We start from the raw sequence: 25,805 nt of genomic DNA on the forward strand, positions 1-25,805 counted from the left end.
CGGCGAGATCTCGGGGGCAATTTCCAACACCATAGGTCTGCTGGGAGAATTCTGAAATGAAAAGTGAGATATCAAGTAAATGAGAAGTCATGCTCTATCCATTACGTCAAAATTGGTAAAACATTGAGATCACACGCCCCATATAAAATTGGGGATTTTGGGGGTCCGAAAATAGAGTTAACTCTATCGCGAACCGTCTTATATTTGTATAGCATACAATTCTCTTTATATTTTTTGCAAATGGGCGCACCATGCGCCTATTGACAAAAGGGACCTACTCGAGGTATTGGACCTTTAGTGTGTAAGAGATAGGATAGTGGTATGCGGTAGTTTTTTGTGTACGATCAACCAAATAGACTTGACTTAAGTATTGGATGATACATAAACATGTACATTTTATTAGCTGTTACACAAGACGGTATGCAAATGTTTACGCAAATCACAAAAGGGCGCACCATGCGCCCTTTGAAAGGGATTTTTGTTCACCCAATTTTAAAAATGATGCCGATGGGCGCATCATGCGCCCCTTGGTCGCGATAGGGTTAATTTTTGCAGACCGGTGTCACTCTTAACATTTTAGAGCGTTCGATAGATAAAAAAAAGTACAAGACACGCCTCTTTTGATTGTTGCGGATAAATTGCGATTCGTACTTGCGTTTCGCAAGCATCATTTTGACCTTCTTCCACTTATGTTTTGCATCCATTTTCCCTTCTATTTAATGCAAGAACGGATTTTACCGAATAATACTCGGGACTACTATTCATTGGAGCCTAGTGTTGGCACAAACACTAAATGTACTTAGTATTGCTAATACTAGCGTTTGCGAATTATTTGTTTAATTAACAGTTAGTGCATAGTGAATCTGCCAGATTCAATCTGGCCAACATGTTTGTTTATGCTTATATTATGTGTAACTATTCATCATCAATTCTTTAACAAAAAAGTCGTATGCTGCCTTGAACGCGAAGGTCTTATTCTTTACACCATCTATGATCTTCTCAAACTGCATAGCGTATACTACTTTGGCTGCACCGTGGTTAATGTTCGCACTTACCCTTACCGGTAAGACTTACCCCGGTTAATTTACGGAAAGTAAGCGGGACCTTTTTTTAGGTTACCGGTGATTGGAGTTAGAGATAGGAATACCAGAAGGCTGTGGAATAGCGACGCGTGTGCCCTTCAACCCTCCGTCCGAGCGGTTTGCTCTTCCACTCCTCGTTTTGCGTCTTCCAGTTAAGACATCGCAGCCCAATGTAGAACTTCTCATCAAGACATACTCATCCGAACGACTCGACGACCATGCGCGTCTGCGTCCTTGGATGGAAAACGCGTTCTTTCTTGGCGAAACGGAGTACCCCCGTCTAACGCGCATTGCTACTCTCATTTTCACTGTTCCGACCTCTTTTGCTGCCGCTGCGAGAATGTCGAGCTCCTTTTCGTTTGTATGGTTGAAGCACCTCTACCGTTTAGCCACAGACAAGGTCGAGAAGCTTGTCTTCTTGTACACTAACTTTTCTTTGCTGAATTCAGAGGACAACACTACGTGCGGCGCCTCGTTGAGGGTGATAGCGTAAATGAGGAGGAGGACCACGACAGAGCAATAAGGAGTTGGTGGACTACGTCCAAGAGCTGAGAACTCTCATTGCAGGGATGCCTGCAGACCCGTTGCCAGAGGCAGTCACCGTTACGGTGTTCAGGGAGGGCCTTCGCACTGGCGTTGCCAGGACGGAGGTGTTCCGAACCCACCCAAGCTCTTTTGATGAGGTTGTGAGCGTCGCATTGAATGCGGAACACACTTTAAGTCGTCGAGACTTGGGTGGAATGTGTCTTACACTAGCGCGTCGAGTAGTCCGGAACCCATGGACCTCAGCTACGCTGAAGACGAAGAAGCCGAGCTTCGTGCTGCTGAGCAGCGTCGCGGTATCCGCAGATGCTTCATCTGTGGTGACGCCCGTTAACTTCGTGCTGGGTGTCCGCTGCGCCTTCAGCGCAGGCTTCGTCAAGCCGCTCATCGAGTTCGAGCCAGGGCTCTGGTTCGTCTCGGGGAAACGAGGAGTCCCAGTAGGCGCGGGGCGACCTACTGGGGAAGAACTAAGTTCTATTGATCCTCGGCGAGGTGGAGGTCGACAGGACTTAGCCCCGAAGAGAGCCGTACTGTCTAACATGGAACGTGTATGCAAGCCTGGCTTGCTAGTTGCTCAAGCTTGGGGAAGGGCTTCACGAAGCCATGGACGATTTTGATCGACTCTGGAGCGTCGGGTAACTACGCCCGGCGTTCTACGATGGACGGAAGTCAGCTTTATACTGAGGCGCTGGTAGAGTGCGGGAGTGACATCGTCACTGTTCGTCTCGCGACGGGCATTCGTGTCACGATGCCTAAGGTCCCTGTGGACCTGGGCGTGAAGCTTTTGGATTTGGATAGCGTGGAACGTTGTCTGGTCTTAGACCGCGATTCGAGATATGATCTCATCCATGGTATGTCGTGGCTGGAACGCCACCCACCTTGGATCGATTGGAGGTCGAAGACCCTTGGTGCTACCCACTTCTCTCCTGGCGGGGCATTGGCGAGTCATGAACCTACCTCTGCTAGGAAGCAGAAGCGCTTCTGGTACGAGCACTGGACCGAGTTGGTCAGTGTGCTGGATATCGGAGTTTCCGAGTTAGTGGACTCTGAGTGTAGCATTCCGAGCGTGGCTCGCGGACGGCAGGTGGAGCGGCACGAATTCCGCTGAGCGGGTGTGCGTCTGATGGCGACGCCCTGCTGTATTCAAGTAAAGGAGCGGTCGTCACGATGCCGAAGAACAAGTGGCGTTGCCCGGATCAAGGATGTGGAGCGGCACTAATTCCGCTGAGCGGGCATGCGACTGAGGGCGACGCCCTGCTGCGTGCCAGCGACAGCGCGGTCGGCACGATGCCGAAGCACAAGAGGCTTTGCCCGGATGAAGATCGTGGGGTGGCGCGTAATCCACTGAGTGGAGGCCGCGGATCGTGCAGCTCTTCACTGAGTGTCGGTAAAGACACTGGAGCCCCCCTGGAGCTGAACGAGGTGGTGACACCTGGCGTCAAGACGCACGCGAAATCATGGAGCTCTTCAGAGCGGACGGTGTCCATGAAGAGGAGGCAGCGCCGCAAAGCGCTGGCTGTGAGACGCAAGGCATCTGCGATCTCACGAGTCAAGAAGGGCGTGCCGAGCGGTGAGGCTCCACGCGAGAGCGATCAGCTCTATACACTCGTGAATGGAGTGACGGGCGACGTCGACGGAGGTATCAACGTCGACGACTTGCCCTCACTGTCTGCTCTGCTGGAGCTGGACGAAATGTCCTTGGCCGAGTTCGGCGAAGCCTTGAAGGCTGGAGACTTGGCTGAGGTAGTGGTCATACGACCCGAAGAAGAGTTGAACTCGTCTTCGCTTCTGGATGAAGATGTCCTGGAAGACACCAAGAAGGCGCTGAATACGCGGAGCGGATCGGCGATTCTGAAGGACAAGTCGGATCCCTTGTATCAAGTGGTAAATGATTACCAGGGCGTAGTCTCGAAGGCCCCCCCCTCGGGCTACCTCCGGATCGAGGTGTTCGACACGAAATCAATCTCGTTCCGGGAACGAAGTACTGCGTGACGAGGCAGTGGCCCTTGTCGAAGGAGCAGTGTGACGTCATTGACGCGTTCTTCCGTGCGAAGCCCGTGGCGGGAGTGGTGCGTGAGAGTAAGTCTCCACACTCTACGCCGACGTTCTGCGTCAGAAAGCCGAATGGCAAGTGGTGTATCGTGCATTCTTTCAACAAGCTGAATGCCGCTACCATTCCGGCGCAGACGCCGATCCCTCAGAAGGATGTTCTTCAGAACAACATGACAGGATGTACGATGTACAGTGCGCTCGACTTGGTCGATGGGTATTACCAATTGCTCATGAGGACGAGCGACATTCCTCTCACTGCGGTGAGTACTCCGAGCGGCATGCTCTGGGAGTGGTTGGTAATGCCCCAATGGCTTTCGAACGCGCCGGCGACGTTTAATCGTCTTGTGACGCAGCTCTTCAGGCCCCATCGGGCGTACGCGCAAACGTACTTCGATGACATCTTTGTCCACAGTCGTGCGGAGCACGGAAAGACTGATATGGAGAACCATGTGGAGCACCTGCGTGCTGTGCTCGAATGCATGTGTCAAAACAAGTTGTACGCCAACATTGACAAATGCATCTTCGGAGCGGAAGAGATCCCCTTCTTAGGGTGCTTCATTGGAAAGAGTGGCCCGAGGGGCGACCCGGTCTAGGTCAAGGCCATTGTTGACTGGCCGGTTCCCAAGAACCAGAAGGATCTTCGCAAGTGGCTTGGCCTGGCCAATTACTTGCACAAATACAGCGAGAACTACGCTGAGATGGCTCGGCCACTCTCCAATCTCCTGAAGAAGGATGCGGAGTGGTGTTGGGACATCGAGCATCACGATGCGTTCGCGGCCTTTAAGGACAGTCTCCTTTATGCACCTATTCTGGCTTTGGCAGACCCCGCTCGTCCGTTTAGTGTCGTCTGGGACGCCTCGGACTTTGCCATCGGCTGTGCACTGCTGCAAGCAGACTCCGAGGGGCGCGAGCGCGTGATGGCGTTCGAATCTCGCCAGCTGAAGGCTGCGGAGAAGAACTATCCTGTCCATGACAAAGAGCTACTTGCGATGAAGTATGCGCTCGTCAAGTTCAGGGTGCACATGTTGGGCTCTCAGCCGTTCGTGATTTACACGGATCATGCATCGTTACGCACTGCGACACAGTCACCTCACCTCTCGCGAAGGATGGCCCGTTGGCTGTCCTTCTTGGCGGAGTACAACTTCGAGGTGAAGTACAAGCCTGGCAGGCAGATTGTCCTTGTGGACGCGCTGTCGCGCAGGCCGGATTATGATCTGACTTCGTCATTACCAGATTTGATCCGAACGGCTTATGCCAAGGACGACACCTGTGTCGCGTTGCTAAAGGCTCTGAGGAGCAAGGAGTTTTGTGGTGTGGTAACACCACTTAAATTCTCTTCTACCAAAAGGTATTAGAGGCACCAACAACACGCTAACCCGCAATGGTAAGCGCTTATTGGATCAAAACCTGAAGACCAGGAACGATCCCTTACACCGGGTCGGTTGCCAGCGCCTCTGTGCACCTTAGGTTGTCTTCGGTCAACCCAAAAACCTGTACCGCTAGCCACGAGCTAAGGCTAGGATACTATGTAGCGCTTTCGCGCAACCCCACTGCAGTCCCTCAGAAAGGAAGGGTACCGGCGTGTTAGGCCTTATACAGGGGGGCCAAGGTAAAACCTCAGTAGGTAGACTAATACACTCAGGGACACTCTAATCCCACAAATATATACCGAACGATACTCTAATACCGTTCCTGCCTCCCCGGCCACGCCAACTCTTGGCGCTGCCAAGGAAACTCTCGGTCAATGCACGATAAGCTCCCCGACAGGCATCCACACACAGCCGAGCGTGTCCAGGCACTACAATAAGCTAGCTACACTTACCGAAGTCGGACTTGACTCTTGTTGGCTTTGGGGGAAGACTGTCTTTTTATTACTGAGTTTTCCGAGGCCCCGGGGCCTCGTTCTGGTCATCCTATGATGAGGCATATGTCCCTATACAAATATCTAGTGTGAACGATCGCAATAAGGCGATTCCGGACACATCAAATGACGACCGCGGCTACACTAATATGTGCGGCCAAAGTACGTAACTAAATGCATCTGTACCAAAACGTAGGCACCATGAAGCCTCGGTCGGGGTTGTATTAGGACCCGACGAAGCTCCGGCCACTAACCGTCACTCTAACGAGGATAATTTCGTCAGCTTAACCAAAGCAGCCACTTCCATCTCGCACTTGGCTGCTCCTTGATTGTACCTTGATTCTTGGGCGTCGGGCAATCGCTCGGGTAATCTCCATTTTCCGATACCACAACTGCCCTCGCCTCCCGTCCGTAAACTTTATAGCCCATTTATCGCGCTTGCGCCTGACCGCTGCGACCGCCGCTCTGCTGGACCTTCAGTGTTCTGGTCCGGTACGCTCGACATTCTTGCTGCTCTTCGCCATCAGTTGGATCCTCGTTAATGACGCCAGCTTGTTCTCCGGTATCCCAGGGTGCTGTCAATGTAGTCACCGACACTTTGCAACGCTGGTTAGGGCCGCAAGATCTTTCATTACCCACCGGCGCCCCTGTTGACGCTGATAATACGGTACCGGCACAAACGGCACCTGTGATCGCGTCTCCAGTATCTTCCGTCGCTGCTGAAGCGTCGGTCGACACACCACAAGGTTCCTCCGGTGATATTGCATCTTCTGTTGGGACCAACGAGAGTTTGATGACGCTTGGAGCCGCTACGGGGCGCGCAGTAGGAATCCTGCCAGATCCATTCCGGTCGTCGTATGATCCGACGTTGGTCGTTTCATCGACATCAAGCTGACGGCTGCTCTTCGCATCGTGATTCCTTTCTCTTCTGCTCCCCTGGCGGCTTCTCTAGCGGGTAAACTTAATCGGAACGACGTACTGTAGCCGGCCACACTCTAAGCGGAAGCCCATCCATGGTCACATCACCGGAATTCCGGTGGTCGTATGGTCCGACGTTGGTCGCTTGATCGACATCCCGCTGACTGCCCCTGGCCTGCCTTGGCTCAGTCTCCTCGACAGCATTGACGTCTTCTTTTGATAGTGCTGCATCACCTGGGGCTCAAACTGAGCAACATGCCCTGCCACACTTCTGGCCGCAATGCAAAACATCCGGAGTTCCAGTGGTCGTATGATCCGACGTTCCATCGACATGCTGCGGACCGCCGTTCGACACACCTCAGTCGCATACTTCTCGGCATCACCGGCATCTGCAGTAGCTAGTTCTGCGTCGGCCGAGGGTTCAACGTCAAGTGCAGTAGTCAGGGAACGTGCTATGACTCGTCCTGCCTCACACCATCACTACGTCGGAACTTCGGTGGTCGTAAAGGGAGAAGGAATGGTTGCCCCAGGGTGAAGCCCGCGAATCGCTGCACCGCCAACGTCGGTCACACCTTCACTTGCTTCGTCATCACTCGTAGATAATGTAGCTATGTCGACCGTGGTTTCGTTGCCTTCTTTCCACAGTTCCACCCCGATTTTCTGGTGGTCGTAACCAAATCGGGTTTAGTTGCCTCAGTCTGTGGCTCGGGAACCACCGCACCAGAAACGTCGGTCGCGCCTTCAGCTTTTTCCTCTTTGGTGTGAGCCCGTGCCAGTGTTGACCGTGGTTCGTGGTGCACTTACAGCAAATAGTCGGTGGTCGTAACGTAAGGTCTGGGTGTCCCAGCCTCCACCAAGCGACCCGCTGTGTTGCAATCACATCTATTCAAGCCGCGCCAATTCTCGTGCAGGGTCCCCACAGTTTCCGCGCAGGCTACAGCAGGTACACTCGCCTTGAACGAGACTTAGTTGTCGGCCGTAGCGGTCCCAGATCCACTCGTATCTCCACTTCATCATCAAATCCATGCTCAGTCACTTGTCTGGGCGTAAATGCCCGGGGCCCTGTCACGTCAGGAGCTGCGTCTGAAGCCTCGGTCGACCTCCAATCGGCTTCATCAGCACTCGCTTCACCTCTTCTCGCTGGTCGTGGCTGCCTCGTGCTGCGTTTCCACTCAGCAGTATGTCCACTTCAAGGCCAGGGTGATTGATTTGGTCCATCGACTAAGACCGGTCTTGTGAAAACTAAGACTGGTCTTATTACAAATCCGTAAGACCGGTCTTACAGATCCATAAGACCCGTCTTACTAACCGATAAGATCAGCCTTAGTGAGGCTTCTGACGCACTCTCGGGGGTGTTTGAGGGCCCCATTGCTAGAGTGGTTGACGTCTCCATCTTGACACCTAACCGCTCTACTTCGACTGCTGCACCCAAAGCCTCGGTCGCCCTCCTAGTCGCTTCATCATCACTTGTTTCGTCTGTTGAGGGTTTGACCGATGTTTGCTTGTGTCGTCCGTTGTTCCTGGCTCTATTCCGATATCTCCATTCCATCGCGACTCGTTCGCTTAACACGTAATAAGCAAATTATAGTAATTTCCTCCGTCTGTCACTGCGAGCTGGAAAGCCCTCGTAGGCAGTTCAATCATCATCTCCAGTAGCTTCTTTCATCTGTCGTCGCGAACTGGGTTACCCTCCCAACAGGTCAGTCGTCATTAGCATGTGGAACTCGTCAACGACTTGGGCCACGTGCAAACATCGTGCTGCCCTCGCCACGCGTGCAGGTCATCACCCAAACGAACAAACGAGCGGTGTTCATCTGCGCATAGGTACGTCATCTCAGGTCCGTTTCTCTTCTAAACCTCTGTCAGCCCACCACTGAGAATTAGCACTCGTGCCTTGGTTTACCTCGTTCCATGAAGGGCCAAATCCGAGTGGTAGGCATCAGTCGAGATGTCGACAAAGACTCCTGTGCGTGGTCGCTGAGATTAATCCCGTTCGCGGTGTCATCAACCTCCGGGAACCCTTCCGCAACCATCGCAAGTACGACCAAGGTATAAATCTCCTCCAGTAATCATTCAGGGTCCTCTTTGTCCGGGCCATCGACACAATTTTCTCCATCGGTACTAACCTCGGTCGTGGCTGTTCCTGCTTCAGTTAAAATGTCGTTCGGTCCAGGATCATGTTCACCCCAGTCGATAGTGGCGTTGCCCCACGCGACCGACGTTTGATCTGGTTCAGGGCGTGCTTTCGTATCAGTTGCTGTTCCGTCCATTCGCGGGGCGGGTTCCACCGCTGCTGTTACATCTGGCGCGTCATGATCTTCTCCCGAATCGTCGTTCAGCTCTCCAACACCATCATCACGCTTGTCTCCGGCTCCTGACACCTCGGCCGGGGCTTCCTGTGCCCCATGTTCGATGCTATCGGCGTTATGATCGGTGCGCTTGGATGCATAGGCCGCTCGGTAAAGCGACGACTTTTCCAGTGCGTCGGAGTCGGTCGGTGCACTCGCCTCGTCGTCCGAACCGTCGATCGATATACCATCACGTTCTTTGACGTCTGCAGCAGTCTCAGTAACCTTGACCAAGCCTTGGGAGACCCTGGGGTCATTGTCATGACCCGATATACCGAGCGAAGAATAATCGTCGTTAGGACGACCTTGAAGATGACCTCTCGGCCATATTGGAGCGTCGAGCGGTCTCCGTACGATCTTCTGCGGCGTCGAGTAAGTCCTGTGCTCAATCGCGGGTGGCTGTTCGGCCAGCCATAGGTCATAGAGACATATCTCCCTTCCATACAGAGTCTCGTCACGGCTCGTTGAGTATGTCTGCACCTGCCACTCCTTGTGTGGTACAGTACCCCGCGGAAGAAGTGGGCGCGCCGAGCGCCGGAGGAAGAAGGCGCCAGGACGCGAGTGATGGACCTCGACGCGGCTGATGGAACGCGACGCGGATTGATGGGCGCGACGCAGGGCCGAGCTCGACGGGAAAATCAGCGTGGATGATGGGCTGTGAGACACAGTGCCAGAATCCAGTGCGACGCGTAATCATCCGACGGGTCGACCAGCACACCCGGTTCTGCAAAACGCGTCGACCCTAATCCCCGCCGAGCAAAACCCGCCGAGGTAAGATCTTGATTGCGCCACGTAAATCAGGTTGAAGCACGGTAGTGCATGCACGACAGAAGTAGGGACAGGCACAGAACGATAGGCTTAGCAAGCGGTAGTACAGAGTAGCCAGTAGCAAGGACATAGGATAGGGTAAGTACTCAGTCCCGACATTTCTCTGAACCACAAAGACCTCCGGATCTCCTCGGTTCCAGGGGAACCACCAAGCGCCGGCAAGTAGAGCCGCCTCGATATCGCGACCCCCCGTCGTTTGCTGGCTCGGGTGCTCCCCCCCCCCCCCCACAGACCCGTGCTGGAACAAAGGCACGTTAAACGTATACCGTTTAGGTGGGCGCCCGATAACGCGCTGACTAGGCGAAGGAGCGCACTGTCCTGATAACCGCCGTGCACAAGACCCCCCTGTAGGCCCGATAACGCCACACAAGCCCCAGGAAACGCCGCACGCCCGACGGGAACGCCGAGGAAACGCCGGCCCGATAACGCCGCACGCCCAAGGCTCGACGCGACGCCCTACGACAAGGAACAAGCGTCACCACAAGAACCCCCCCAACTCCGAAGCTTGCGAAGACTTGGGTCTGTATTTCGAAGATACGCTACTCCAACAACCGGGAATAACTTGCTCGGCGCGACAGCCATCCAGACGCGCCGAGTTTGTGCGAGATCGACTCCGCGAGATTTCTGCGAGGGCGCTACTCCACAATGGTGCCGCGACCCGGGAGTACTACTTCGAATTACGGGCTAACGATCCAAGAGCAATCGGAGGCAGGTGTGCAGTCGGCTGGAAGGTCGCCGACCGCAAGAGAGCACAGTGAGAGACCTGTCGCGTCGTGGAGCTCTGAGGGAACCTTCACGACAGGTCACGGGGCCAGCGACGACCAGGAGGGCTACGAAGAACAGTTTGCCGTTCCCGATGTGGCTCCCGACGAGGGAGCCGCGAAGGACCGCGACTTGCGTCGCGGTCCTACCGGTTGGAAGCCTGCTAAGGCCGACGACCAACAACAACCCACCGCCAAGGCAGCCACGAAACGCAAGTCACCCAAGAGGAAGAAGAAGCTGCACGCGCCGGACTCGGCGGAGGAGTCGCTGTCCAAGCCGCAAGGCAAGGCCACGGGACGTCAGTACACCGTCGATGAGGTACGGTACGTCGTGGCGCGCACGGAGATCTTCCGTCTGCTAGAGCAAGACCCAATCTTGGTCTTCCGCAAGCCTATGCTGATGAGCAACTTCACAGGCCTCTTCGTGGCGCCGGACTTCGACAGCCTCACCAGCGTTGCCCACGCCGCGCCGACTCTCTTCCAGATGCTGCGTGGCTCGGGGTTCGTGTTGGGAGCTTTCAAGATGGAGAGGCTGTGCGATTGGGACCTCAAGTCTTGGCTGCGCGCAATTCGCGTCGTGCAGGAGCCCTTGACGATTCTCGCCAGATCCGTCAAACAAGACGCGACGAGTTCCGCGACGGGCCAAGACGCGCCGAGTCCCTCGGCGGGCCCAGCCCAGACTTCAACGACCACGCCCTCGCCTCCACCTCGATACCAATCGAGCGTGGACTCCGACAGCTGTCTCGAGTCACCCAAGCGCATGCCCATGAACCGACCGTCGCGCGCCATGCAGCTATCCGCACAAATGTGACGAAACCCGCCGAGGAGGTGCTCCCCAAGGCCTTGAGAGATTCCATCATCAAACTGATGCAGACGACAGTGATGAGCACCCCACGCGCCGAAACAGCCGCAATCCCGGTGGGGCCGAAGCCGCCCGTGAATCCTGCACCCACGGTGGCTCGCCCCCAGGAGGCAGCGGGTGTCGCCATGGAGTCGGTCAGTTCGCGTTCTTCGACGAGGTCCAGAACTCGGCGCGACGCGGATGAAGACCCCGACGACCTGTTCGACTTGGACATCGGAGCGCCAAGAACCGCGGCCGCCGTCTCGACGGTGACAGCCGGCGGCGTAGGCCTCGCTCGCGTACGCCTCTCAGCATCTTCCGAGCTGAAAGAGTTCTCGGGACAGGACGCTAGCGAAGAGAAAGCCAGACTGTGGCTCAACCTTCTGAAGTCCGCCGCGCGGCGCGACGGGAGGACGGGTGAAGAAGTGTGAGGGCAGTTCAGCGATCGGATGAGCGTCCCTGCGCGCCAATGGTATCTCCATCTGCCCAGGAAGGTCAAGAAATCATGGACCGAGCTGATGGAGCAATTCCGAGTGCAGTACTTCGGCAAGGGCGTGTCAATAGCCAGCCGCTACTACCATGCGGCTCAGCGCCCCGACGAGACCCCTCTGGATTACTTGTACCGGCTCAACGTCGCGGGCTTGAGGGCTAACATCCCATACGCCGAAGGCACGACTGAAGAGAAGCGCGAACACGTCGAGCATTTCATCCGGACGCTGGACACACAGGAGGCCGAACTCGCCTCGCGTCTCACGCTGATGGAGGTCGCCGACTCTGAGGCGCTGGAGAAGAAGCTGCGTGCCCGACAACGTGGATTGGCTCATCAGAAGAAGACTCTCTTCGGCTCGAACAAGTTCCCCAAAAGGCGCCGACCCCGCCGACTCAGCCGGCGCGCGCCGTGCATGCGATTCACGTTGCGTCGGACGAGTACAACTCGGAACGCGAGTGTCGCGACAGCGACGATCGCCAGTACGACCAAGGCGAGGAGGACGAAGAACGCGCCAAGTTGTTCGTCGCGGGGCAGGTCCCGCCGGGAGAGCCGGCGCGTCGCAACTTTGATCCCGACGACTCGGGACGCGATCGTCCGCGTTGTCACCACTGTGGTTCTCGTCGACATGCTGAGGGAGACTGCTGGAAGTTGTTGACGTGTCAGAAGTGTGGTGGCCAGCACCCGACGGAGCGATGCTTGAGGGTGTGCAAGGCCTGCGGTGACACGAAGCCGGAGAATGCCCGATGGAGGAGTTCTTCAACTAATTGCGCCAGTGGTTTGACCCGAATAAACACGCGGGAATCCTGTCGCCGGCCGCCGAGAAGATTTTAAACTAGGACGTTCGCTGGCTTGGAAACCAGTACGAGACGAGCGACCTGTTTCCGTCTATGCATATGTGACCAAGAAGTCGCGAGAGGTGGTTAGTGAGAGCCCGACTTCCCTGAATGATAATACATGTGGATCCAACCTGGAACGTACCACCCAAGAACGCGGGCCGCGAATCTCGGCGGTCCGACGTACGACGGACGACGAGTTTGCACGTGAACCACCCCTGGACGAGATCAACTTGCAACCAGGAGAGTGACGCGGATACTGGAAAGATTACGCGCCGCACAAGTGGTACAAGCAGGCCAAGATTCATGGAAAGCTGAACAACCGCCGTGCTGTGTTATAGCTCGACACAGGGGCCGAGGTGTCCATCCTGGACACCACCTTTGCTCGTGAGGTAGGCTGCCTGATCGACACGGAGATCACGCAAGAGTGTGTGGGAATTCGTGATGAGACATATTTCACGGTGAGGAGAACCAGAGTCAAGATTACCTAGGCTGGGAACTTGGTGTACTATATGCACCTGTGGGTCGGCAACTTGGTCGGCCAACACGCAACCCTGGGAATGAACTTAATGGTGCTCGCTGGAGTGCGCATCGACACTGCGGACGGCACGGCGTGCCTCCCCGACGAGGTGCATATCCAGATAATCGGACGAAAACCGCTATAAGGCGCACGGATGCACCCGGTCAACGTCAAGACGCCTGTGAGATTCGAACCAGGAGACACGCATGAAGTCTTGCTGAGGCTGGATCGAAACGCGCCGTTCGTGTGGGTGACACGGGCAGAGTCGTGGGTGACTGACTACCTTTGTCAAGGGGAGAGTCGGAAAGAAGACGTACCTACGTGTCACGAACATCGGAGACGCAGCGATAACCCTCGACGCGCATGAAACGCTTGGGTGGTGGACGCCGTCTGACGGCCAGCCTCGGAACCGTGGATTCATCCGACTGGGCTCCCCTCGGTACCAGCAGGGGCAGAATCTGACGTACGGCGTGACGCGCGACGCTGAGGAGTACTGGATCCCAGCCGAGCTCGACGGGCCGATGACGAATCGCCCCTCATACCCGACGCCTAAAGCCATCTTGCGCCCGGAACCAAGGCAACTCGGGGCGCGACACGCCGTGGCCCCAGTGTTGGCAGCTGTCGCGGGAGTGCCGAAGCAAAGTAGGGTAGAGGTGCCGCCCGAAAACCACGAACAGGATGCGAACGAGGAGACGGTTGAAGTCGAAGACAATGTGCTCTCGGCTGTGGTCGGAGGCGCTGCGATGGAGGAATCGCCGGAGTCGAAACCCGCCGAGCCGGAGCCCGACGAGGCGAAACCAGACGAGCCGGAGGAAGACAACGCTATCCTCATCCACGAGGGGTCCGACCTCTTCGCAGAGGATCTCGAGTCCGAGATGGCAGTGCTGCCAGACCTCTCGCTGACCGCCGAGGTGAAGTTCGAAGACTTGAAGGTTGGCATGCCGACTGGACTCCCGCTCGAGGAAGCCGCGAGACAAGAAACGCGGCTACGCCAAATCATCTGGAAGCGGCGGAAGTGGTTGATCGGCAAGGCAACGCCTTGCCGCCAGCCGCACTGGGGGCTGTCTGCAACATCGACGTGGGCGACGCAAAGCCCGTCGCGCAACGTGTCCGAAAAATCCCGCCGTAGTTCCGAGAGAAGGTGACCGACTTGATCAAGGGGCTGCTGAGCGCGAGGATGATCCAGAAGTCGATGTCGCCGTGGACGTCGCCCATTGTCGTGATCATAAAGAAGAACAGCGTCGATATCCGGCTCTGCATTGACTACAGGCTCATCAACGGGCTGACGCAGTTGATGGTTTACCCCGTGCCGCTCGTCAACGACTTGCTCGAAGACTTGGACAAGTATCTGTGGTACTGCTCCCTCGACATGGCGAGCGGCTTCTGGGACGTCCCCATGACAGACCGGGCCCGGCTCATCTTGGCCTTCATCACGCCGATGGGACTGTACGAATGGCTGCGTATGCCGTTCGGCCTGTGCAACTCGCCGCATATTTACCAACGCTTGATCGACAACGCGCTCTACGGGTTCATGAAGCTGTCCCCGGATGGCAGCACTCGGGACGTCTTTGAAGACGGCGAACCGGTGAAGCCAGGTATTCACTCCGTTCGGGGATGGAGGTCGTACATCGACGACATCCTCATCGGGGGCATGTCGTGGGACGACCTGTGCGAGAAGGTCGAACTCTTGCTGGATGTCTGCGAGCAGTGGCACTTGTCCATCAGTGTCGAGAAGAGCGAGAAGTCCTGGAGGAGCTGGTGGTGCAACGACCGCGCCTGGACCGCATCCGAGTCGCCAAGGACAATGAGGTCTGGATCGTCAACCTCAAGAAGTATCTCCGCGGCGACGTCGGAGACCTATCTCGGCGCGAGGTGAAGAACTGCCAAAAGCTTGCGCTTTAGTACGAAGAGGGCGAAGGCGGGCTCCGATTGAAATGCGGTGACATGCGGTGACCGATTGAAATGCGGTGACATACGGGGACCGATTGAAATGCGGTGACAAATCCTAACCAGACGATGTAGAGCCGAGCCTGATAGAGATACTGCATCTGTTGGACAGAATACAAAGCCAAACGGGCCTAGGGCCTTGGCAGCGCACCTTGGCCCAAGGCACGCTGTCAAGGCCTACTAAGAAGTGATTCAGGTGCCGAGGACAATATCAAGTCTAAATGAAACTCTGGGGTTGCTAACAGGAGTGGTCATGATGGGCGTCACGTGAGCGCTGCCCCCTTGCGAGAGGTATCCGACCAAGATAGAGGTCAACCCTACAGGGTTGAGAATTGCTAAGAGCTTCTGATAAAGGGCCATCACTTGCAGCATATAATCCCACCATAACTTGGCAATTTCTGTCAGACTCTCTTAGCCACTGTTTAACACGACTCGCGTTGTGTTGTGTAGCCGATAATACTTGTTTCGCGACTAATGATGCTTCAGATTTATTGTACAAACCGGACCGAATGTCCGCCTCCGCGAACCCCTTAATGCGTCCCGAGTGCTAAATAAATCATAGTCAAAACAACAGTATTAAAACGGGTTGAGAATAATAAATCTGAGTCTAAAAGCGATTTGAATCGGCTGGCTGACTGGCACTCCTCAAGTTGCCTTCCGCCCACCAACTCTGCATACACCCCATGTATTCAACGGATTACAGGTGGCGCGTCGTCACGCTCCACTACGTCTACTCTGTCCCGTGCGAAATCGTCGGACGAGTGCTCGCTGTATCTGGCCGCGCAGTGCGGAGATGGTACGCCCAGTTCAAGTCAACCGGACATGTTCTGGCCAAGACACCCGAAGAGCGCCCTGTATTCTTACCAGCGGTGGCCACGTACGTCTCGGAGTACGTAAAGGAGCACCCATGCTTCTACGTGGAGGAACTGCTGGAGGAAGTGAAGCGCCGTTTTCCGGAGCAGCAAAAGGGTTTGTCGTTAACGTGTCTTCTGCGGCTGCTCCGTTTCGAGCTGAAGTTGTCGCGCAAAGTGCTTGAACGGCGTGCACGAGAGGCGTTGCCGTTTGAGGTGGACACGTATCTGGCCAAGCTGCGATCGTTCTACAGCTACCCCGAGCAGCTTGTGTTTCTTGACGAAACATCAAAGAACGGCTTAGATTCTATGCGGCGTTACGCGTGGTCTAAGAGGGGTGAGAAGGCAGTTACACGCGTGCCTTTCAAGCGCGGCAGTCGTGTCTCTATTCTAGCTGCATGTGACGTGACGGGGTTTATTGTGTGGGTGACTACGCGCGGCACGTTTTCGCGGAAGCGCTTCCATCGCGCGTTTGTACGTCAAGTCGTCCGTCATTTGAATCCGTGGCCTTTGCCCAGGTCGATCGTTGTGTTGGATAATGCCCGCATTCACATGTACAAGGAGCTGGAGGACGTCGTGCACTGATGCGGAGCTGTTCTTTTGTACCTGCCGCCGTACTGCCCTCACATCAACCCCATCGAGGTGATGTTCGGCTGGTTGAAGCAATGGTTGGTTAGGCACGCCAACTTGGTGGCTCCGCTGTACCCCGAACTGGTGTTGAAGGTGGCGATGCGGAGGTGCTTGACGTGCGAAGACCACGGAGCGAACTTGTTTCGACACTGCGGATACGCATCGAGTGGAGTGAATGTGGCGGCGTTTACTACAGATTAGCAAGGGGAGGCGGAGCGGAGGGGGATGGGGTGGGTGGGAGGAACGATTTAACTGAGCGTAGCGAGGCAGATTTAGAGGAATATGCATTGCTTAACAGTAAAAAGTATATAGTCTGGTCCTCGCTTAGTCGCTCTTGTGTTCGTCGTCCGAGACGTCTTCCTCAGGCTCCGCAGGTGGCTCAAATGACGAGAAGACCCCGCTGGCAAGTAAATTGTGGCTCGGAAGCCCCAACACGCGGCGCAGCTCAGCGACTTCGATCGTTAGCGGCATCTAATTAGACCCGTTTAAGCGAACCGAGATAGTTTGGTGAGTAGGCTCTTCCAGAGCGGCTTCCTGCTCGCGCATAGTGTGGTGTAGTGATTTGGCGGTAAACGAGAATCGAGCTGACGACCAAGCTTCAGTGGCGACCCGAGTCGTCGGGACATGTTCAGCAATGTTCGGCGGATGCTGATTGGCCATTCTGGACCGATTCCGAAGACTCGTCGACACCCAAGTTCGACACCCAGGACTTCAAGTACGATCCGAACTTACAGCGAACTTTGACCCGAGATCCGCACTTAAGACGACCGTTCGAGCCTCGGCGACTGCTCCAAGTCTTCATCGTCCAATAGAGTCATCGAGAGGCCTCTTGGGGCGTCGAGGAGGCTCTGAAGGGTCGGTGGTTACTTGGGAAGATCCAAAACGGACGCGTTTATACTAGATATTTGTATTGAATCATAGGAAAGAGAAGATAGAACAGATAAGCCCCTTGGGCAACAAGAACAGAACAGCTTTTCCTCCCAACCACTCAAGGAAGACGTCCGGGCTATCGGTGAGTTCCCGTAGCAATTGGATAAACCTGTTGGTAGGATTATGACTGTCGGTGGACGCGCCTGCTAGTATCGTAGCGTGCGTTTACCCGTGGTCAGGCCAAGAGAAGAGAAGAGGTGGCCGTGTATACGAAGGGCGAGTCATCGCCGTGTAGTGGACGAGCGAGAGCGCACTCCATTTATCCTTCCCGCCGGAGTATAGCTCCGGCACCCTCGTATCAAGCCGTGACTGGCTGGGGCCCTTCCTTCCTGAGAGCCTGCGAGGTTTATATTGTGTGTGAGAGCGTGCCAGCCTTTGCTCGTGGCTAGTGACGCTGGGGTTCCGTCAGTTGACTAAGCGGAAACACGGTGCACAGAGGAAACATCAACCCGGTGCAAGGGAAAGTTCCTGGGCCTTCAGGTTCTAACCCTAACAAGCCCATTGATTCATCGGGACTTGGTGGGTGTTGTTGGTGGGGAAAGTGTGCTATTATATAATTTAGTGCGTGTTCCTACACGACGATAGCGTCTATATGCTGGGCTTGGGCAAATGTTGCCGTCTCGGGCACCGTGAGTTCGGTTCCTTCCGGCTGGCGGGCATCCGAAAACGACCAATGGGTTCGGGCAATCTCACCAACTTGGAGGTCGGAGCGCTGCTCCAGGAAGCTGTCGATCGTTCGTGCTGCCTCTAGTATGCGTGGGGCGGTCGCGCGTCGGGTCCCAGCTAAGTTGCTTATAGGTTTTCGAGCTGCAAGTACAACCTCTATTTCAAACGGACCTGTATTCGTCGTGCGCCGCTGGTAGTTAGAAAAGGAAGTCGCCACGAGCGATCCAAACGTCCCCTCCGATACAGAAACCCAATTTCGTTGAGGTGCCCCCTGGCTTAGTTTCATGTAGATGCTGGGGTCGGAGCGAATAGTTTTCTGCCCGTAGGAACTGAGGCTTGCTGCAACACGGTCTTCAACCTGCTTACAAACGTCGCTGTGGCCATGTTCGCGCTCGTCAAATGAGAACACAGGCTTCTCGACAGGGACATTGGTTCGGCTCGTCTTCGTAATTTCCCCAATTTTAACAGCGACACGCACGGAAGTCGGTATATTGAATAGTGGAGTTGTTAGCGCGGTGTCTGGTCGAATGCCGATCTCAAAGTGGGCATTCTGCGTTGCTGCCGTCTAAATGAAACCCCTGGTATAAACAGGCATTCCTATTTAAGGCCACCAATCAGGGTACGGCGACGCTATTCTGGGTGAATCGACCTAATAAGAAAAACCCAGGCTATTAAATCAGGGTATAAATCGATCGATTTACAATTGAAATGGGCAAAGCAGCCGGTTTTCACAATACCGTTTGCTGTGTAAAAACCTATAGATTCTGCTATGTGGCGTAGTACGTTGCCTAGAGGTTGAGGTGAGTTAAAAGGAGGATAATAGTTATACGCTTTACTATAATTATTACTAGAGGAGCTATAAATCCTTAGCAATATTAGCGATAAAAAGGCTAATAGTGGAGCTTATGGATATTGTGCTTTGCATCCAGTTTGCCCTCCTATTTAGAGCATCTCCACCGGTGCTGAGTAAAACTAAAAGCAAATTGCCCTCAGATCCATGACTACAACGGCACAACCGTGCTAAAGACAGTGCGCAGCTCCGCCGGCCATTGAGACTCGCAGCGAGCGCGTTAAAGCTCTTGGTTCTGCGCCAGCAATGGGGACGGCGAGTCCTAGCTGCATAGCCCTATAAAGATGAAAACGGGCCCCACAGCACGTTGAGGAAGACCCAGGGATGACATAGCAATGGCGACACTGCGGTCTGTGACGCTTGCGCTGCTTCGAACGCTTGACTTGGCCCTACTACCGACATTTACTCAACCTTTTACTCAAAGCCTCCTCCGTTGGCAACCTTGTGCAAAAATTTGATCAGCGTAAAAAATGGAGCAATTTGCTCAGCACTTACTCAAACCGGTAGAGCTGCACAAAACTAAAACTATAATTAAATATTGACAGAAAAGGGGTAAAATTTAGTTTTACTCACGACCGGTGGAGATGCTCTTACATGTAGTTCACAACTTAGTGTCCGTACTTACTGGTAAATCATAGAGGATTTGAATGCAAGTCTTGCATTACCGGTTCAATCTGCCCACGCATATAAACCTTTTGGAGGGCCCAGTGCGGCACCGCGACCGTACCGGTGTAATGGGTTTTCTACCAGTTCGGCTTGCCCACGCATATAAACCTTTTGGAGGGCCCAGTGCGGCACCGGGGTCACACCGGTTTCAGGACAATGTACCAGTTAGGTGTCAAGAGGGGTCACCTTTTGACTTGACGTACCACGGATATAATCCTGTTTGGTCTGCGATAGCAGCACTAACGTTGCTTCCTATCCCAGTATAAGTCGTACGAATTACAGTCCAAAGTGTCAAAAAGTCTGCAAAGCACAATAAATACACAGCTGGATCGCAACAATCGATTACACATCCTGTAACCAGTGAGGGAATGTTTCATTCGGGGGCAGGGCAAGTAGGGCATCTTTGCAATGTGCTTTATGTCATAATTTTACTTGGTGGTTTGATGAGCACGGGCCCAAAAGACAAACACACCAGCACCTGTCGGGCAGAGCTCCATGCGGCCCCGCCTCCCGCCGCAAGCAGCTCCGCGCCGCGCCCCATCAGGACCAGTCGCTGTGCGACTGGTGTGTGGGAACCTGATGTTTTGCTTATACCGGTAATGCAGGAGAACGGTAGAGTCGCACAGACAAGACAGGCAAATCCCACAGACAAAAGGCTAAACCCACAGACATACGAGGAAACGCACAGAAAAACATGTCACCTGGTGTAAATCCACAGACTTTAGGGGGAAAAGCACATATCATGAACTAATATAAGGTGGGCCCCACCGGATTCGGCCAAGCTCCTAAAGTAGTTCGTTTAAACTATAGCAATGCTTGCATGCAATAGATGACGAGGGGTGACGCCTGATAGCTGGACTGGGGCGCTGGCTGCGGACAATGAGTCGATAGGCATAGATAATATGGAGGTTAAAACCTTAAAACCAGTGAGACCGTGATACACTGAGACGGACAATCTGAAAACCGGAGCGCTGGCGGTGACCATTCAAAATGCGGTGACATAGTGGGGAAAAGGGCGCAGGAGGTGACCAGCGAGAACGTGGTCCCGAAGCGGAGGCTGCAGGGACTAAAAGCCTGGACGGAAGACTGTCAATAAGTTTATGAAGCATCACACTGAGCTCATGAACATGTACTATCAGTTTAAAGGACGAAGACACGGCTGACCGGAAACGTGCGCAGTTAAAGTGTGTCGCGATGCCAGAGGATTTACACATTAGTCAGGTACGTGACTACGCATATCGCTGGCGAGACGCTCACCAAGATTCCGCAAAGTACGCAGGTTTCCATGTAGTGCCTTCTCAAGGTCGCCATGATGATGCTTGGCCATACTAAAGTTTCAGTAGTGAATTAGGATATGTTTAGCGTAAATAACGGTACGAATGATTAGTACCGTAAAATTCTTGAGGGACCACTACGTAAGTACGCACGTTCCTCAAGTCCATATGGAGATCAAGTTTTGGGATCCGTTCACGCAGAGGGTTTACTCTGTATACTCTACGCCATATATTACAATCCCGGCTGACCATTCCGATGACTTTGGGCCAAATCTCTTGAACACAACAACTGCGCTTACCGCTCTCGTCCCGTCCCTAGTAGACTCCCCAGTGGGGATGCTCTTTTCTCCGTGATCCACAAATTCTCTATAGATCTCCCCGGCAAATCAAGAATAGCGATGTCGAATGTACCTCGCAGAGCTAGCTAGTACAGCCATGCAGTTAAGATTTGCGCTTTGTGGATAATATGTGCTGAGGCTAGTTAAAAGTGGAGGGAGCATGGGAAGCAACACGCACCTGCAAGTTGATAGTTAGCAGGAGTAAAATGAAAGGCTCAAAATGAACTTTAGATAAGTTATTGCTGCAGCAAGATGCGGTCATGACGGCATGCGGCAGGGGCGTCAGTGCCTTGCCCTGGACGATGGGGCAGCAGTCTACGCGACGCGATGCTCCGCGAACAAGACAAATCATTCACTACATGTACAAGTACAAACACAAGAATATCGGCGATATTATATCACCGACCCCCTTCAAATTGAAGTTTAATGGTACCTTCGACCGCGCTCTGCTTGAAAACCGAGCCGACGGTACAAGACGAGGCGCTACTTTTCCATTAATTGAGTAATTCAGTACATTGGCACTTCTGTCAAGCCCTTTGCAAGTTTCGCAACCTCGCAGTTTCTATTGGTCCGACTTTTCTTGATTTGCCGGGGCAGACTGTAGTTCTTCTGTGGTGCTGTAGAGGCAGAACAGACGCAACCCGTACGACTCGTCGACCTCACTTTGCTTGTCTTCACCCGCGTGCGACTGGAGTTGAGAAAGAGTAACGCCGGGCAACTGATTTCATGCGGCTCCACCACGTTGTGCTTATCGCGGTTGCTGCCCTCATTAACAGTGCCGGGGCTCTCTCGTCAGCTACCGACTCCGACTTGGCACTTCCACTCGCTGGGGCGCAAGACGTTGCTGCCAACAGGCTCCTGAGGGCGGATGGGGACGACGAAGAGAGGGCGTTCAACATCAAGACCATCCCCGGCCTCGACAAGATCAAGTCCATCCCTGGCGTCGAGAAGTTCGCGGGTCTGTTCAAGACCAAGATCACCCCCGGAACGCTGCTGAAGTGGGCCAAGAAGGGGAAATCCCCAGACAAGGTCTTCACCACGTACAATCTGGACAAGACCGGCACCAAGCTCTTCGAGAGCCCGGACTTCAAGATCTGGTACACGTACACGGCCCTGGTCACGAAGACGGACCCGGAGAAGGCGATCCTCACGTCACTCATTGGCCGCTACGGCGAGGTCACTCTGTCGTCGATGCTGGAAGGAGCTCTGAGACTGCCAGGCATGAAGGATGTCGCGACTACGCTGCAGAAGAAGCTAATGCAGACGTGGAAGGATGTGGGGATGAATGCCGACGACGCGTTCAAGTACCTCAAGTTGCACATGAATGTCGATGACGTTCTGACCAACCCGAACTTGAACGCCTGGACTAGATACGTGGACGACTTCACGGTGAAGAGGAAAACGGACACCCCCTTGATTGATGTGTTGAGAGCTAATTATGACGACGCTGCGCTGCTCAAGATGTTCAATGCGGCGAAGGGCAACCCGCAGTCCAAGAGGATGGCTACCAACCTGGAGGCCGCTCTGGTTAGCAAGCTGAGACTCCAAAGGATGAGGGCTGAAATGCTGAGGCACGCGGCAGGAAACTAGACTTAGGAATGCTTGACGCGGTTTGTTGAATCGAAACGGACCATAGTAGAGCAGAAATATATTTGCTACTGTGGGCAGGAGAGAATCTAAGCGTCACTGCTATGCATTCGTTTGACGTAATGTTCTTGTCTGCTATAGATAACTGTTTGTATTGTACTATGAATATTTAGTTCATCTCAGCTCGCTGGGAGATACGTACCTGACAGGTAGGTCATACTCCACATTCAACTGACTTAGTTACTCAATGTGAATTCTCGAGCTGACGAACGCCGAATTCGGATTTGAGAGCAATCGGGCAGCATTTGGAGACTACACTGTACATGGTTTGGACGCAAACAATCAAACTCGTTGGCAGGCAGCATTTACAAACAATTGTTTGCTTCGAGGGTGGCTATAGACTCTATAGTATAGAGTTCAGCGTAAAAGAAATCGGGGTGTCACTTTAGGCGATGCTGAGAAACCAAATAAGCAAACCAATTTTGAGAACCACTGAAGGGTTAAACGACATGTATGAACAAACTCGATCTTAGCGTCTCAAAGCTGTATCGGTGTGCTGATGCAAGTGCATGTAGCCACCACCAACCACTGACGTTTGTTACTCTGTCACCTACTTCGATTAAACAATAGGCACTGCTATATATTAATTTAAACGTGTTATGGTGTTGCTTACACTGAAACCAACAACTTGATCGTTTACATTTTTCGAGTGGAAAGCTGTGCACGGGACGGAGTCTGTAATACAGGTCCAGCAGTAGCAGGGAGGCACAGGTTGCTTGTCATCGTCAGCTGCTTGTTGTGGGTTGAGGGAGTCAAGTGACAGACGCATTTTAAACCAATCAGAGTGGGTAAATAGGTGTAACGGTATTCGTGTTCAAATCTCTTGACGGAGGCTACAGCCATTGCTGGCTGGAAATTGGAGAGATCAAAATTTGTTGATTGAAAACGTAAGATGTCCAGGTTACGGGGGCTTTAATTTGTCTATACTGGCGATACTATAATTGGAGATTGAGCTTTTTGTGTGTTTCACAATGCACATCAATTTTTTACCCACTTTTTGTAGCCAAACATGACTGTCAGTAAAGAACGGAGGATGCCGGTAACCGTTGTCCCATCGACTGCATGAAAATGCAAACTGTTCGCACGTACCGTGCATGGTATCTCTTTGGGATGTGTCTGGTAGTCTGACCGACTGGTGCTTTACGTATCGTATCTGTAAGTCCCGTGTTACCGCAAGCCGAATAAATAAAGTACCAAGGAATAAAGAGTGATCCAAGTTCACCAAGACCATTATGTCAATCATATAGCTAAGTGTTAGTCATGTAGAGCAAAGAAGGCAGGTCGAGGCTCGAGTCGGTAACGCAAATCGTAGCATCATGAAACGCTTTCCTGCAGAAAACGTGTTCTTCTGGCCCCGCCCTAATACATGTACTGTACATCAGGTTGTGCGTCCTTTTCCATTCACTTTTCAATTCGCTCTGAAGGCTTCATCGACTGCTTGTATGGTACCATGCGTCTTTACTGCGCGGCTCTGATTACTGCCACCGTCTTGGCGACTGCCAACGCCTCGGTGACAGATAACTCAATCGTCAACGCCGCTGAGTACCCGACCGTTGTCCAGAACGACGCCCCTTTCCAGAGGTTCCTGAGGGCCGCGACCGACGAGGACGAAGAGCGGGCCATCAGCTTCAACTCGATCCCGGGTGTCGGCAAGGTCAAAAACATCGTGGACAAGCAGAAGGCGGCGCAATGGCTCAAGAAAGGGAAAGAGGCGGACGACGTCTTCACCAAGATGAAGCTCAACAAGGTGCAGGGAGAGAAGCTCTTCGAGAACAAGAAGTTCCTCGCCTGGGTCAAGTACGTGGACGACTTCAACGCCAAGAACCCGGACAAGGCGACGTCCATGATCCCGACGCTGACCAAGAACTTCGGCGACGACGTCGTGGCGAGGATGATCGAGGCCGCCACCAAGGTCGAGGGCACCAAGAGACTCGCGACCAGCTTGCAGACGCAGCAGATCAAGTACTGGCAGAGTCTCGACATGTCGGTGGACGACGTCGTGAGAGCGCTGAAGCTGAACAACAAGGTGGACGACGTTCTCACGGACCCCAACTTCCTGGTACTGAACAAGTACCTGGTGGACTTCAACACGTGGAACCCGAGCAAGTCCACGACCATGACCGAGACGCTCGCGAGGACCTACGGCGACCTGCCTGTGGCCAAGATGCTGGCGACCGCGTCGAAGGTCGAGAGTACCAAGGACGTGGCCAAGAGACTGCAGGTGCAGCAGTTTGACAACTGGAAGCAGATGGGACTGGACAGCGACGACATCTTTAAGATGATGCACCTGGACGAGGGCGTGGCCAACATGTTCTCCAACCCGGCGTTTAGCGCCTGGGCCAAGTACTTGGACGACTTTAACGCTAACAACCCGGCAAAGAAGACGACGGTGTTCAAGGAACTGCGGCGTCACTTCTCGGACAACACGCTCTCCCAGCTCATTATCGCGGCTCAGAAGGTCCCGAGTACAGAGAGGTTTGCTACTAAGCTGCAGAACCAGCACATCAGGGTCTGGCTGGACCGGAAGGAGCTCCCAGACAGCGTGTTTAAGTTGCTTCAGCTCGACAAGGGCTTGGACGGTCTGCTTACGAACCCGCAACTGAGCGTCTGGGTCAAGTACGCGTCGCAGTACAAGATGGAGAACCCATTCACGACGCAGGCGACTCTGATCGGCACGTTCTCGGCTCACTACAGCGACCAAGCGCTTACGAAAATGCTCCAAGCGGCGAAGAAGGTCCCGGAAACGAAGAAAATGGCCACGGACTTGGAGAAGGCGCTGCTCAACAAGTTGAGGCTCATGCGCACGAACAGGGCGACCTAATACTAACCATTTTTGGTACTGCACAACGCTAATGCTGTACTTATCCCGGCGGACTCGATGTTCGAAACAAGGCGGACTAGTCTACACTCCACGACAAAAAGATATGGA

At 53.9% G+C, this 25,805-nt stretch overlaps 4 protein-coding genes across 4 annotated transcripts; 2 read left to right on the top strand and 2 right to left on the bottom strand.

The window, feature by feature from the left end:
* Window positions 1-8,525: 8,525 nt before the first annotated feature.
* PHYSODRAFT_333386 (hypothetical protein) lies at window positions 8,526-9,132 on the bottom strand (the record flags this gene model as incomplete). Its single annotated transcript, XM_009530568.1, has 2 exons — window positions 8,526-9,051; window positions 9,110-9,132. 2 exons carry the CDS (start codon window positions 9,130-9,132, stop codon window positions 8,526-8,528), a joined length of 549 nt encoding a protein of 182 aa, XP_009528863.1.
* Window positions 9,133-16,829: 7,697 nt separating this feature from the next.
* On the bottom strand, window positions 16,830-18,696 carry PHYSODRAFT_315620 (hypothetical protein; the record flags this gene model as incomplete). Its single annotated transcript, XM_009530569.1, has 3 exons — window positions 16,830-16,976; window positions 18,013-18,620; window positions 18,678-18,696. 3 exons carry the CDS (start codon window positions 18,694-18,696, stop codon window positions 16,830-16,832), a joined length of 774 nt encoding a protein of 257 aa, XP_009528864.1.
* Window positions 18,697-21,955: 3,259 nt separating this feature from the next.
* On the top strand, window positions 21,956-22,819 carry PHYSODRAFT_286252 (hypothetical protein; the record flags this gene model as incomplete). Its single annotated transcript, XM_009530570.1, has 1 exon — window positions 21,956-22,819. One exon carries the CDS (start codon window positions 21,956-21,958, stop codon window positions 22,817-22,819), a length of 864 nt encoding a protein of 287 aa, XP_009528865.1.
* A 1,507-nt stretch (window positions 22,820-24,326) lies between these two features.
* Window positions 24,327-25,697, top strand: PHYSODRAFT_286253 (hypothetical protein; the record flags this gene model as incomplete). The annotated part of the gene is made up of 1 exon (XM_009530571.1): window positions 24,327-25,697. The coding sequence occupies one exon, from the start codon at window positions 24,327-24,329 to the stop codon at window positions 25,695-25,697; it is 1,371 nt and encodes a 456-aa protein (XP_009528866.1).
* Between the last annotated feature and the right edge of the window lie 108 nt (window positions 25,698-25,805).

The sequence above is a fragment of the Phytophthora sojae genome (genome assembly GCF_000149755.1).
Source record: "Phytophthora sojae unplaced genomic scaffold PHYSOscaffold_5, whole genome shotgun sequence".
NCBI classification, from domain to species: domain Eukaryota; phylum Oomycota; class Peronosporomycetes; order Peronosporales; family Peronosporaceae; genus Phytophthora; species Phytophthora sojae.